This window comes from Pundamilia nyererei, unplaced genomic scaffold (genome assembly GCF_000239375.1).
Source record: "Pundamilia nyererei isolate P.nyererei 1_Seehausen unplaced genomic scaffold, PunNye1.0 scaffold00007, whole genome shotgun sequence".
NCBI classification, from domain to species: domain Eukaryota; kingdom Metazoa; phylum Chordata; class Actinopteri; order Cichliformes; family Cichlidae; genus Pundamilia; species Pundamilia nyererei.
The window spans coordinates 4,619,279-4,632,162 of NW_005187408.1; the positions used below are offsets into that span (position 1 = coordinate 4,619,279).

The 12,884-nt window shown below is 44.7% G+C and overlaps 1 protein-coding gene across 2 annotated transcripts in view; it reads left to right on the forward strand.

The window, feature by feature from the left end:
- Nucleotides 1–12,884, forward strand: part of arfgef1 (ADP-ribosylation factor guanine nucleotide-exchange factor 1 (brefeldin A-inhibited)) — a 52,160-nt gene that overhangs the window by 36,902 nt on the left and 2,374 nt on the right. For both annotated transcript variants that reach the window (XM_005722591.1, XM_005722592.2), the window contains 25 exons: nucleotides 21–222; nucleotides 317–428; nucleotides 1,843–2,048; nucleotides 2,158–2,242; nucleotides 2,379–2,544; nucleotides 2,804–2,955; nucleotides 3,057–3,185; nucleotides 3,283–3,441; nucleotides 3,755–3,899; nucleotides 3,991–4,081; nucleotides 4,250–4,290; nucleotides 4,433–4,602; nucleotides 5,118–5,269; nucleotides 7,736–7,908; nucleotides 8,049–8,209; nucleotides 8,636–8,766; nucleotides 9,017–9,146; nucleotides 9,301–9,436; nucleotides 9,703–9,841; nucleotides 10,209–10,281; nucleotides 10,458–10,617; nucleotides 10,715–10,854; nucleotides 10,952–11,123; nucleotides 11,295–11,433; nucleotides 12,600–12,717. In XM_005722591.1, coding sequence (XP_005722648.1) covers nucleotides 21–222; nucleotides 317–428; nucleotides 1,843–2,048; nucleotides 2,158–2,242; nucleotides 2,379–2,544; nucleotides 2,804–2,955; nucleotides 3,057–3,185; nucleotides 3,283–3,441; nucleotides 3,755–3,899; nucleotides 3,991–4,081; nucleotides 4,250–4,290; nucleotides 4,433–4,602; nucleotides 5,118–5,269; nucleotides 7,736–7,908; nucleotides 8,049–8,209; nucleotides 8,636–8,766; nucleotides 9,017–9,146; nucleotides 9,301–9,436; nucleotides 9,703–9,841; nucleotides 10,209–10,281; nucleotides 10,458–10,617; nucleotides 10,715–10,854; nucleotides 10,952–11,123; nucleotides 11,295–11,433; nucleotides 12,600–12,717 — 3,482 coding nt within the window. The remainder of the gene's footprint in view (nucleotides 1–20; nucleotides 223–316; nucleotides 429–1,842; nucleotides 2,049–2,157; nucleotides 2,243–2,378; nucleotides 2,545–2,803; nucleotides 2,956–3,056; nucleotides 3,186–3,282; nucleotides 3,442–3,754; nucleotides 3,900–3,990; nucleotides 4,082–4,249; nucleotides 4,291–4,432; nucleotides 4,603–5,117; nucleotides 5,270–7,735; nucleotides 7,909–8,048; nucleotides 8,210–8,635; nucleotides 8,767–9,016; nucleotides 9,147–9,300; nucleotides 9,437–9,702; nucleotides 9,842–10,208; nucleotides 10,282–10,457; nucleotides 10,618–10,714; nucleotides 10,855–10,951; nucleotides 11,124–11,294; nucleotides 11,434–12,599; nucleotides 12,718–12,884) is intronic.

Genomic DNA, 12,884 nt, shown 5'->3' on the forward strand with positions numbered 1-12,884 from the left:
CTTTCTTTTTTATTCCTCAGGCCAAGAGAAACCATCAGAACAAGAAAGCACAGAGTCCAAGGCTCCGGAGACCATAAACCGCTATGGGAGCATTAACTCTCTGGACTCCACAGCCTCGTCCGGTATCGGAAGCTACAGCACGCAGATGTCTGGTACTGACAACCCAGAGCAGTTTGAAGTGCTCAAGCAGCAAAAGGAGATCATCGAGCAGGGCATCGACCTGTAAGGGGTGCCGCTTTCACGGAGTAATCGTTTTATCCTCCGGATAACTGTGGCATTAGCTTCATTAAGTTGTCCTTCTCTGGATCTTCTATAGGTTTAACAAGAAACCAAAGAGAGGAATTCAGTACCTTCAGGAGCAAGGCATGCTGGGTACAACCCCCGAGGACCTTGCTCAGTTTTTGCACCAGGAGGAGAGGCTCGATTCGGTAAGAAGTCATGTGGTTCTTACTTTCAGCTAAAACAGAGTACAGATCTGCTTCTCTGCTCACACCACAACACAGATTTGGGTCCAGACTTTTGGCATGTTGAAGTGAGGAAGCACAAACCGCACAGTGATCTCAGAGCAGGTGTAACGTTTACAGCTTTATCCCAAGACCGGGTTAAGCGAATACGATACTCAGTCACCGACGGCTGATGGTGCCAGAGTTGTAAGTGCGGCTGTGGCACCAGAACAGTTGTTGTATGTGTCGGGGGGGGGGTGTTATTAAAAATAGAACAAATGAGATTTACTCAAGCGAAGTTATGGCAGGGAGGAAAATGGCTCATTCTAGTAGCATGGAGTGAGTTTCCCACACAAACATCTGGAGATCAGAATCGTTAACTAAAGCTGAGATATGAAATGAAGAAAGTCTAAGAATGTCTAATATTGTAAATATTGCAACAGATGACATATGAGATGGCGTGAAGGGACTGTTTTTCTTCTGTTGCCTGCATCCGCCCGTCAGAACAAGGGTGCAGCAAGCTAACGCTACAGCCTGTCCTATGAAGCAGGATGTGGCTAATCTATCTTAACTTCAGGATTAACCCTGAGTTTTCAGGACTATCAAGGTGGTTCAGGCCTTGCTGGGTTATATTGCCATGGTAACACGTTGCCAACCTAACCTGCTCTGGAAAATGATAGGTTTGAGATTAAAGATCAGCAGGTATGAAATCGCCTCTTACTGACCAATCAATTGCCTAGAAAAATCCATTCCTGGAAAAAACCCCTGTGTGTGGAGAGCAAGAGGGTCTAACGATGAGGATCAGTGATAAATACAGTTTCTTACACATAACTTACCAGCTACCAGCACCACTTCCCTTTGATGTAAACATGCTAATCATATCCCAGCTAGATTGATAAAGCCTGGGTTACTTTATCATGTTCATGTCCCGATGTTAGGGTAAGTGGATCCATATAACGGAAAGATGTTGAACCTGTTTTGTGGTACAGAGCCCAGATCAGCTACAGTAGGATACTATTAAAGTCTACATCCTGTCCTGCTGTCGCTAGCATGCGCCTGATGCAATTGGCATTTGTAGCTCCAGTAGAAAAAAATGTTATTTGCATAAAACTGGTAATACCCCACATGATTATTTCGGAAAAGAAATGTTGGTGCTGAGTTTGTCAAATGTATTTTTGGTGCTTCATGCATATTAAGAAATTTCCCAGAGAAAGACAAACTTTGGCACATTTATGGTCATTCCATCTCATTAGAAAAGAAATCTCATCTCAGAACTTCAATCTATTTCAGACACTCTCCCACACACGCAGTAGATAAGAACCAGCACAGACAAATGCTAAATATGTGTTTTACGTTGCGGCACGTTTCACATAGCCTCTGTTTTCTTTTGCTCTGTCAGACTCAAGTGGGAGAATTCCTCGGGGATAATGACCGTTTCAATAAAGAGGTGATGTACGCCTACGTGGATCAAATGGACTTCCAGGGCAAAGACTTTGTCTCTGCGCTGAGGATGTTCCTGGAGGGCTTTCGGCTGCCCGGAGAGGCCCAGAAAATCGACCGGCTCATGGAGAAATTTGCGGCGAGATATCTTGAATGCAACCAGGGGTGAGTTTATGACTCTGGAAATGCTTGCGTTTGGTTCTCTGTGGTCAGTAAACACCGTGCTGTTAAATTAATCTGCTCCCCTACCCTTGCTTTCCTGTCCCTTTCCCAGGCAAACGCTCTTTGCCAGCGCTGACACTGCGTATGTCCTTGCCTACTCAATCATTATGTTGACAACAGACCTTCACAGTCCACAGGTGAGCGCTCCGCCTCAGTGAGGCAACGGCCTTCGGGATGTGTTTAGACAGCAGTCCTTCCCTTAAATATCTGTTCAGCATAAATCACAGAAGTTAAATAAGCAGCTTTTGACCCGAATCCTTGTTATCTGCAAAGGTTAAGAATAAAATGACAAAAGAGCAATATATCAAGATGAACCGGGGCATCAATGACAGCAAAGACCTACCTGAGGAATATCTCTCAGCCATCTACGACGAGATCGCGGGGAAAAAGATCGCCATGAAGGAGACAAAAGAGCTCACCATGAAATCCAACAAGCAAAGTGAGTCTCAGTGCTGGAGGAGTTCTCAAAGGTGTAATGAAAAAGGAGATTGTAGATATTATCCAGAGTCATTTACTTGATATCGTTGTTGCTGGAATGGTTTTGGATGAGGCTAAATTATCAGAAATCAGTTATTCTATGAAAAACACTTCTGATTTACACTTTGCGGCAGCTGTTAAAAGAAAAGCTGCAGTTTTTTTTTCACTTTCTGTAAGAAAAAAAAAATAAAATAAATATCTGTCTGGGGTTTATTGCTCAGGTGTGGCCAGCGAGAAGCAGAGGCGCCTGCTGTACAACTTGGAGATGGAGCAGATGGCTAAGACGGCCAAAGCTCTGATGGAGGCCGTCAGCCACGTGCAGGCTCCCTTCACCAGTGCCACACATCTGGAGCATGTCAGACCCATGTTCAAGGTAATAACGCCAGCGCATGCACACGTGCTTCAGACACAGCTGGGCACAGACACAGCTGCAAACAAATCATCCTTGCCGTTGTTGTTTGTTTGTTTCCTCAGCTGGCATGGACGCCCTTCCTGGCCGCCTTCAGCGTGGGGCTTCAGGACTGCGACGACACTGAGGTGGCCTCGCTGTGTCTTGAAGGAATCCGCTGTGCCATCAGGATCGCGTGCATCTTCTCCATTCAGGTACTGCAATCTGTTTTGTAGGACTAGTGCCGTACCGTATTACCGACCTGGCAGCGCGTTGACACAAAGCATTGTTGTTGTTTTGCCTCTGTCACAGCTGGAGAGGGATGCGTATGTGCAGGCTCTGGCCAGGTTCACCCTGCTCACAGCCAGCTCAGGCATTGCAGAAATGAAGCAGAAGAACATTGACACCATCAAGACCCTCATCACTGTGGCCCACACAGATGGAAACTATCTGGGAAACTCCTGGCATGAGGTTCGCTCCACTTATGTCACATGAAACTGGCGTTTGTGTTGGCTCGCAGGAACGTGTTGTTATAATTCATCTCATATTTAAATGATCATCTTTCCCGAGCCTCAGATTCCTCTGGGATATCAATTTGTATATCTAGAACAGAACAGAGACCTGTCTTTACTTTGTTTATAGCTCACATTTTGTAGAATTTTGGTGTTACCCTTTTCCCACTTTATTCTACATACGATAGTTTGCTGCGCTTGCTTGTTTTTTAACTTCTTTCTGCATCTGTTTTTTTTCCCTCCAAATACCTCACTGTTGTTTCTCCTTGCAGATCTTGAAGTGCATCAGTCAGCTGGAGCTGGCTCAGCTGATTGGTACTGGGGTCAAGGCACGCTACATCTCAGGGACGGTGCGGGGCAAAGAGGGCTTCATTGCGAGCACGAAGGAGCAGAGCAGCGATGAGTACCTGGGTCTAGGTCAGCGATCATCATTTGAATGCATCGTGCACACAAAGACCAACGTTAAAGCCTAAATCAGCCTAACAACCACCTGTGTTTTGTTCTGCAGTTGGAGGGACTGTGGACCGTAAGCAGATTGCCAGCATTCAGGAGTCCATCGGAGAGACCAGCTCTCAGAGTGTGGTGGTGGCTGTGGACAGGTATGCACCTCCTGCTGTTGTTTGTTTATTTGTAGACTTTAACGTCCTTAAACTAAGCATGCAGTAAATGAACGTAGCAAGGATCACATCCTCTTATCTACCTTTATTTTGGAGTAAAAAGAAATGAAAATACAGCGCAGCTCTTAAGTAATTTGTGTTTCTGTACAGGATATTCACAGGTTCTACCAGACTGGACGGTAATGCAATAGGTGAGTCCAGCTGATCCACTATTATACATGTAATTTCCTTATTGCGTACAAGCAGAGGTACATACTAGCTATTTTTGATTGGCATGAATCACGTCCTGCACAAACCGCTTTTCATTGCCAACGTTTTCTGTCCGTTCATCAGTTGATTTCGTGCGCTGGCTGTGCGCCGTGTCCATGGATGAGCTGGCCTCGCCCACACACCCACGTATGTTCAGCCTGCAGAAGATAGTGGAGATCTCCTACTACAACATGGGTCGCATCAGGCTGCAGTGGTCCAGGATCTGGGAGGTTATTGGAGACCACTTTAACAAGGTGAGCGAGAACTAGATAACTCATAGCTTAATACACTGATCGGGCACAACATTACGATCACTGACAGGGGAAGTGAGTAACACTGGTTTTATAGATATTTCAATACAAATTTTATTTTTTTAAATTTATGTTTTGGTAGCTTTGTTCCTCCATAAAGTGTTGGTTTGAAAATCTATCCCAAAGGTTTGCAGGAACTGAGCTACAAAGGCTTGTTTTCCTTCTCTCTCCCACTTTCTGTTTTGTAATGATAAACACCGATTGTTGCCAAATTCTGGCATTTTGATATTCAAGGACTCGTCTCTCACCAAGATTCGAGTCTCACGGCGCAGCTACAACCTGGATTTTGGCGAAGGAGTGCCTGTTATGTGAAAAGTTTATTCAAGAAATGTTAAAGGCTTACTTTTCAGTAAAGGAACAGTGTGTTCTCAGAGAGCCGCACATCATGCGCTGAATTTAGGAGAAAAAAAATGTGTAAAATAATACAGTGTTAACAATATTGTTCTGTCTTTGTGTAGGTTGGGTGCAATCCCAATGAAGATGTGGCCATTTTCGCGGTGGATTCTCTTCGGCAGCTGTCCATGAAGTTTTTGGAAAAGGGGGAGCTGGCTAACTTCAGATTCCAGAAAGACTTCCTGAGGCCTTTTGAGCACATCATGAAGAAGAACAGGTACAGAAGGAGTGCAATCATGTGTGAGCGAGTGATCACGTTAACTCTGCAAGTGGAAATCTGTAGTTCCTGGTGGTGTAAAGACAAGTTAGGAATCGCCCCTTGTTCTTGGGCGCATGCACAGAATGAAATAACGCACTCAAACCTCTCCCTTTAACCTCATCTGCAGCTCTGTGCCTCCCTTCCTTCCTCCCTGTAGCAGTGAGTTGGCATGTTGTTTGCTTTCTCACGTGGGGACGAGTAGCAACCCAGCATTTCAGCTGACCCATTTCAGTCTCTTTGCATTACCCTTTCAGTGAATTCACGTAAAAGCCTCTCTTTGCTCGTTTGCTCCGAATCTATCTCGGCTGGAATTTAAGCAGCTATCATTTATAAATGAGAGCGATTTTCCCGTAAAGCCTGCTGCGCGGCACGTCAAAGAGGAAAGCTGTTTCGTTACAGCACACGTTTCATTGATATGAAATAGGAGTAGCAGTTTAAGTATAAATCCACCCACAGATTGAACAGCCCGAGAGCTTCAACAGAGAGGAGATGGCAGGCAGCCACGTAAACCCTGCAGCGCAGTGTGTCTCGCTCATGCTCGTTCATGCTGCCTTCCCCTGTGTCGGTGTGTGTAATGGTGAGTGGAGGCAGAACTCCTCTCTCATTCATAGCTACGGAGCAATTAGGATTGCTCTTCACTGAGGCCACAACTCTAGCCAAAGCTGGAATAATCATTCTCTCTGAGAACAGGGCTGTGGATGTCATCAAGAGCCTTTAAAGCTAATTGAAATCAATGACGGGATTCATTTTCTTCTCTTTAAAAGGGACCAATTATGCAGGCACCAGCTCCATGTTTTTCTTCTTTGACTCTACTAGAGTAGCTTTGCTGTCATCCAGAGTTCAAAATAATGCTTATTTAGTTTATATTGTGCCTCGATGCATTCTGTCAGAAAGTCTCCTTATGTTTCACTTTCATTGTTATTGTTTGCTGGGTGATGATGTCACATGCTTTTACGACAGCCCAGCCGTACTAAGAGTCCGAGGAGCGCTAAGCACGGGGGAATAGCGATTTCCAGTGTGATTCAGAACCTCTGTAGCTCTAAGGATCAATTCCTAAATTAATAGGGTGGATACACACACACACACACACACACACACACACACACACACACACACACACACACACACACACACACACCCGTTAATTTCAGGAAGTTGTTAGAAGTCTGTGGTATTATGTTGCTAAAGTATACATCTCCACTGAGGCGGTCTAGGAGGAGACTGATCTATACTCTGACATATTGTTTACATCCTTTAGGGGTTTTAGATTAGGAGGTAGCACATTATAAGACATGTACCTGATATGGAGTATGTTAGGAGATTCGACTGATATTGGCAGAAGCATGTAGCCTTTGACACAGGTCAGATCCATGTATATCAGTTAGGTTATCTGGCCACTAGAGGGCTGTGATGACCACCTAATTGCTGATCTTTGCTAATATTGAGATATTAGGCCTTTCTGTTGTTTTGGATAAGCAGATGCCAATGTGAGATTTCATTAAGCCAGAGCATTTAGTTATTGTTGATGTATGATGTTGAAAAGTAATGGTTGTTATATTTGTCATGTAATTATTCTCCCTGTTTTCTTGTTATTTAGAACCATAGACATACGCACCCTTATACTCTCACTGAGTATGCCAGTTGCTGTACTACTGGCCTGCTGTTCAATCAGTTAATGTTCATTAAAGTATATCTGGAAAGCACTCTCTGTGCCCAACTCTCTGACTGGAGTCCTTGTCCTGAGGGAGCTATCACACCGGCATCCCAGTGATAACTCTAACACATTCACTGCCTGAAACAAGCTATGTTAGCTTTTATTCCTTTAAGGCCATCCTCTCCTTAAGAGTGTGTCTTTATGGCGTGGATGTGATCCGACCTCCATCCAACCAAACTATCACGTGCACCTTACAGGCTGAAGTTAAAAGCTTTTCTGTAGTCACATCCTGTATGCTTAGCATTGTGGGATGCATCAGGGGTAGCATGTTCTCCAGCAGTCCAGAGCACAGCACCTTCTTCCTGTATGTACTTTTGTTGCTCTCACCCCAGACACATCTATCAATACACTTCAAGTACACCTGTAAGTTTTTTTGTATGTGTTAAGAAGCCAAACTAAAGAAAAGCTACAAGTTTATAAACTCATCAACTGATTTGGACCAGAGTAAACAAACCATTGGTGTGAAAATATCCTAAGACTGCTTCTGATTGGCTTCCATCCTTAAACAGAAGGTTTAAACTGTATAACAGGATGTTACTACATATACTATGTATGTGGTATACTAAATATTTGTTTACTTTATTCCTCCTATTTTGCGTCTTCATCTGTGTGCTGCCTTTGGCTCCTCCCTTCCTCTTCTTTTTCCTCTTTGTTTTGACCCCTTCTCCTTCTGCTTCATCACTCACCTCTTTACTCTGTCTCCCATTCAGGTCTCCCACCATCCGAGACATGGTGGTGCGCTGTATCGCCCAGATGGTTAACTCCCAGGCAGCGAACATCCGTTCAGGATGGAAAAACATCTTCTCCGTCTTCCACCTGGCTGCCTCTGACCAAGATGAGAGCATCGTGGAGCTGGCCTTCCAGACCACTGGTCATATCGTCAGTAAGTCCAACAACCTCTCCAACTTATTTTATCCTTAACCACTTCCATTTCCCTTGTAGTCAGCAGACTGATTTAATTTGCGCTTCCCCTGTACCCCCACCACTCTTCTAATTTTGCTCCCTCCTCTGTCTGCCTCCTAGCGAATGTATTTGAAAAGCACTTTGCGGCTACAATCGACTCCTTCCAGGATGCCGTGAAGTGTCTGTCAGAGTTTGCCTGCAATGCCTCATTCCCAGACACCAGCATGGAAGCCATCCGCCTCATCCGACACTGCGCCAAATACGTCTCAGATAGGCCACAGGTCAATACGAGTCCTCGTCTTATACAGATCGCTTAATTTAATACTGTACGGGAGGCGTGTTGTGATTGATTATGATGCAAAATGCACCGACTTGTGCATCAGCTCAGTCTGAATATAAATGGTTGGTTGAAGCAGCAAAAAAATTCAAGTCATAATAAAGACATCAATATAGAGACACTATTAAAGATAATGCATTTAAGATACATGACATTAGCATTATGAATATATATGTAGTTCTGTAATCTATCCTACATCTACTACTGTCTGCAAAAAAATCACCTTCTTCTTGTGCTTGACGTAATAACTTGAGAACATGTGCAGTGCGTACCAGGGGCATGAACAATATGTATGGATGTGTGGGAGGATTAATTGTCTCCTGAGGCAGAAATGGTGCAGTGGTGAACATGGCTCTTATTTCTCTGGCAGGCCTTCAAAGACTACACCAGTGATGATATGAATGTAGCGCCCGAGGACCGTGTGTGGGTGCGGGGTTGGTTCCCTATTCTCTTTGAGCTCTCCTGCATCATCAACAGGTGTAAACTGGATGTCAGGACCAGGTAGGCGGGATTTACCTTTTAGCTTGCTGTTTAGGAGCTTATAGGGTGGGTACCTGTATGCACAAGTGTGCTTTTTAAAACGCTTTCACATTTCAGCTGATTGGAAATGGAAAATTTGCATGGGGTTCTGCATAGTCCTGCTGCACAGCTGGAGTTAATGCTAGATTATAGACTTTAAAGACTTTAAAACACATCATCTATAGTATTAAGAAAAACAAAATGTGCATGTGTGTGTCTGCGTATTTCCCAGGGGGCTTACAGTGATGTTTGAAGTGATGAAGACCTATGGGCACACCTTTGAAAAACACTGGTGGCAGGATCTGTTCAGAATTGTCTTCAGGATCTTTGACAACATGAAGCTGCCCGAGCAACAGACTGAGGTACACAATAACGCTTTCATCCACATCCTCTGCTTCACATCCTGTGTTTGAACGGCTCAGCCAGATGCACTCAGAAAATGTCAGAGCACAATCTTTAATCTCCCGGTATATTTGTTTTTGGTCTCATGCTGAAACCTTCTCACTGCGCCCTCAGAAAGCAGAGTGGATGACGACTACCTGCAACCACGCACTTTACGCCATCTGCGATGTCTTCACCCAATACTTTGAGTCCCTCAATGGCGTCCTGCTGGATGACATCCTTGCTCAGCTCTACTGGTGTGTGCAGCAAGGTGAGTGCACATCCCTCTTTTTGGCTAATGTTTACAGGCAGAATTATCTAAAAAGTGGCAGAATAAAGGGGCAGGGAGGTGTGCAGCTCACTTAGGTGGGCCGGACCAGTGAAAACCCCCTTTCTGTCAATGTCAAGTAGTTTAGCTGCACAGTTAGTCCCTTAGGTATTGCAATATAAGGAAACATCTCTCCTCTCCAATTCACCGTTTCCTTATCTCTCCCCCCCTCCTCCTCCTCATCCTCCTCTTATCTTCTTCTTCTGCAGATAATGAGCAGCTCGCCCGTTCAGGCACAAACTGTCTAGAGAATGTGGTCATCCTTAATGGAGAGAAGTTTTCCCCAGAAACCTGGGACAAGACATGTAACTGCATGCTGGACATCTTCAAGACAACAATCCCACACGCGTAAGCTGCTGCCAAAAACACACCCATGCTTTTGAATGCAGCATTTAATCCCTGCGGTTATTCTTATAGCAGTGCTTAGTTGCAAAATGAAAGCGGCAGATCGAATTAAAGAATAAAAGTCTTAATTTTTCGCTTTGTGCGTCTAGATTTTAATGTTTCACTCTCAATTCAGTGTAATCACATTCTTTCCGATTATGTATAATTAAGTTAAAAATCATAATGGATTTTAAATTAAGACCTTGGTTGGTTTAATCGGCCGGCCGTCTCTGGTACTTTTCTATAATGAAAGCTGGATGTTGTTTATTACCCTGCATGAAAAGATGAATTTGTTGGGTTTTATTGAATGACTAATTCTCCTGTCTCAAAGGCTTTTAACATGGAGACCAGCGGGGGCAGAGGGAGAGCACTTATCAACACAGAGCCTGCCTGACAAACAGCTGGTATTTTTCATTTATATCACTAATTATTTCTTTCCTCTGCTTGTTGCAGGCGATGAAATTGTTGCATTTTTGCTTTCCTTTTTAAAACGAGAACACAAGTTAGATTTTCTATAACTGATTGATTTACACGTACAGCTCTTGCATTATAGCAGTACCTCTGTTTACTTTGCTCCCAGGACTCAGTTTCCCAGAAGTCATTGGACATCCAGTCCCGCTCTGATGACCAGCATTCCATCAGCAGCTCCGACAGAGCTGCGATGGAGAATCGTCGGCAGAGTCAGTACAGCTCAGCCTCAGGCGTGACCGAGGACGGTCCAAGGAGTAGGACCCAAACAAGTCAGTCTGCCACTTCACTCAGAGATTTTTGACCCCTGTGTGTTTTTTGCCTGCGTACATTTTCTGATTAACTTCCCCCTCCTTGCGTATCCCACAGAGATCCAGGAGCAGCGTTTATTCTCGGCTTTACTCATAAAGTGCGTCGTGCAGCTGGAGCTGATCCAGACCATCGACAACATCGTCTTTTTCCCCGCCACCAGTAAGAAGGAAGATGCGGAGAACTTTGCAGCTGCTCAGGTACAAACAGCTGTTTTCTCCCACTCCTGCGTAGAAATGCGGCCGTGTTTTGTTTTTGTGTTACAAAGTAATGCATCATTCATTTGTCTTTTCGCAGCGGGATGCTGTGTGTTCAGCAGACGTCTCCGTGGAGACCCAGGACCAGGGAATGTATCGCTACCTGACCTCTGAGCAGCTTTTTAAGTTGCTGGATTGCCTGCTGGACTCGCACCACTTTGCCAAGGCTTTCAACTCCAACAACGAGCAAAGAACCTTGCTGTGGAAAGCAGGTAGGGCGAGAGAACATGGGCTCCATCTTTTCTCCTTTGCTTTTGATCATGTAGTCAAAAATTACAGTAACACAAAGTCTGTTTCGAGTCTCTTTAGGTTTGACAGACAAAAACTCGAAAACTTTAATATGCTGAGCTGTAAAGACTTGCTTGCGTTTGTTCATTTTGAAGGTTTCAAAGGAAAGTCGAAGCCCAATCTCCTGAAGCAGGAGACCAGCAGCCTGGCATGTGGGCTGCGCATCCTGTTTCGCATGTACACAGACGAGAGCCGCCGGGACGCCTGGGAGGAGGTCCAGAGACGACTGCTCAAGTAAGGACCGCATGCTATCCTGATGGACAGCGGTAACGTTGCATCTACTGAGGCAGTCAGTGGAGCTGAGTGTAAACATCCCAAATCTTATTATTGGCTCAATATTATTATAGTAATCTATTAGAGACTATAAGGAAAAGGACTGGCTTAACCCGTCGTCTAAATGTACGTGAGTCTATTTGCATTTATTCTGTAGTTATAAACTATTTTATTGGTCAAATGAAGCCCAAGACGTCTGAAGGAAAGGGCTGTTCTGTTGTCGCTATGACATTGGGGAGGGTTGTTGAGATTTCGGTAACTGTAGTCGGTTACTTGTGGCGAAGGCCCAGCATGTTAGCTGCTTTGAGGTTGTCTGAAGTGGATGCTGTGTGATGTTTGGATCCAAAGGAATCAGCGCATAAGATGTTTCATTGTTCAGTCAGCACTGCTGTCATCACACTGTCTTTATTCAACGCCTCACACACTGCTGTCATCCCATTTCTCTCCCTGCCTCGCCTTCATATTGATGATGATGTCAAAATGAAGAAGAATCATTGCTCGTCTCTCCTAGTTGCATTCATTATTAGAGAGGAGATAAGAATGGATGCGGGTGGAGGAGGCTAGTGCCTGCATGCAGATCCTAATTCACTGAAATGCTGCTGTGTGTCACTTAAAACACCACATCAGCAGCACAGGCTTATGTCTGAACTCCACACAAGCACTTTTTCTGTTTACCAGAGGCCACGCAGCTCACATGCTAGTTTGATTAGCGCAGGGACCAAAGCAGATTTGGGTGGCCATTAAGTCACAGAGGCGGGAGAGCTGTGAGTGTGAAGGAGGGAGGAGAGGAGGAAGTGGATGTTGTCAGGCAGCTGCAGGATCAAAGACAAAAAGGTGGCTTCAGTTTTCCTTGAGCTTTAAGTGTGGAGAAAAACATCCAATTGTTTTCATACCAGCCTCAGTCGGGGGTTTTAATTAGCAGTCGTTGAGCTAGAGCAACCTTCATCATCGTCGCAGCAATTTTTCATGTGACAAGTGAGGCGGGGGATGCAGATGTTGCCTTGCTACAGTACGTTAGAAAACAACACAGGAATCAGAAGCACTTTTCTATGTTTGACTTCATATTTGACTTCCAGGCTTGTTCTGTTCAGTGTGTTAATCCAGATTTCTTCTTCTCTTTCGTGTAGCGTGTGCAGCGAGGCTGTAGCATACTTCTTGGCCCTGACCTCAGAAAGCCACAGAGAAGCGTGGACCAACCTGCTGCTGCTCTTCCTCACCAAGGTGCTAAAGATCAATGATGAAAGGGTAAGAAGCCAAAACACCCACTGATGCTCTTCCTCGCTGCTGCGCACACACAGACAAGACCTTTTAAGTCTACGTGTGATGTAACTTAATACTTAAAACTTATATGTATTTTGTAGGTGGCGGAGGCAAAACAAAAAAAAAACAGACCATGGGCCATGTGACATATG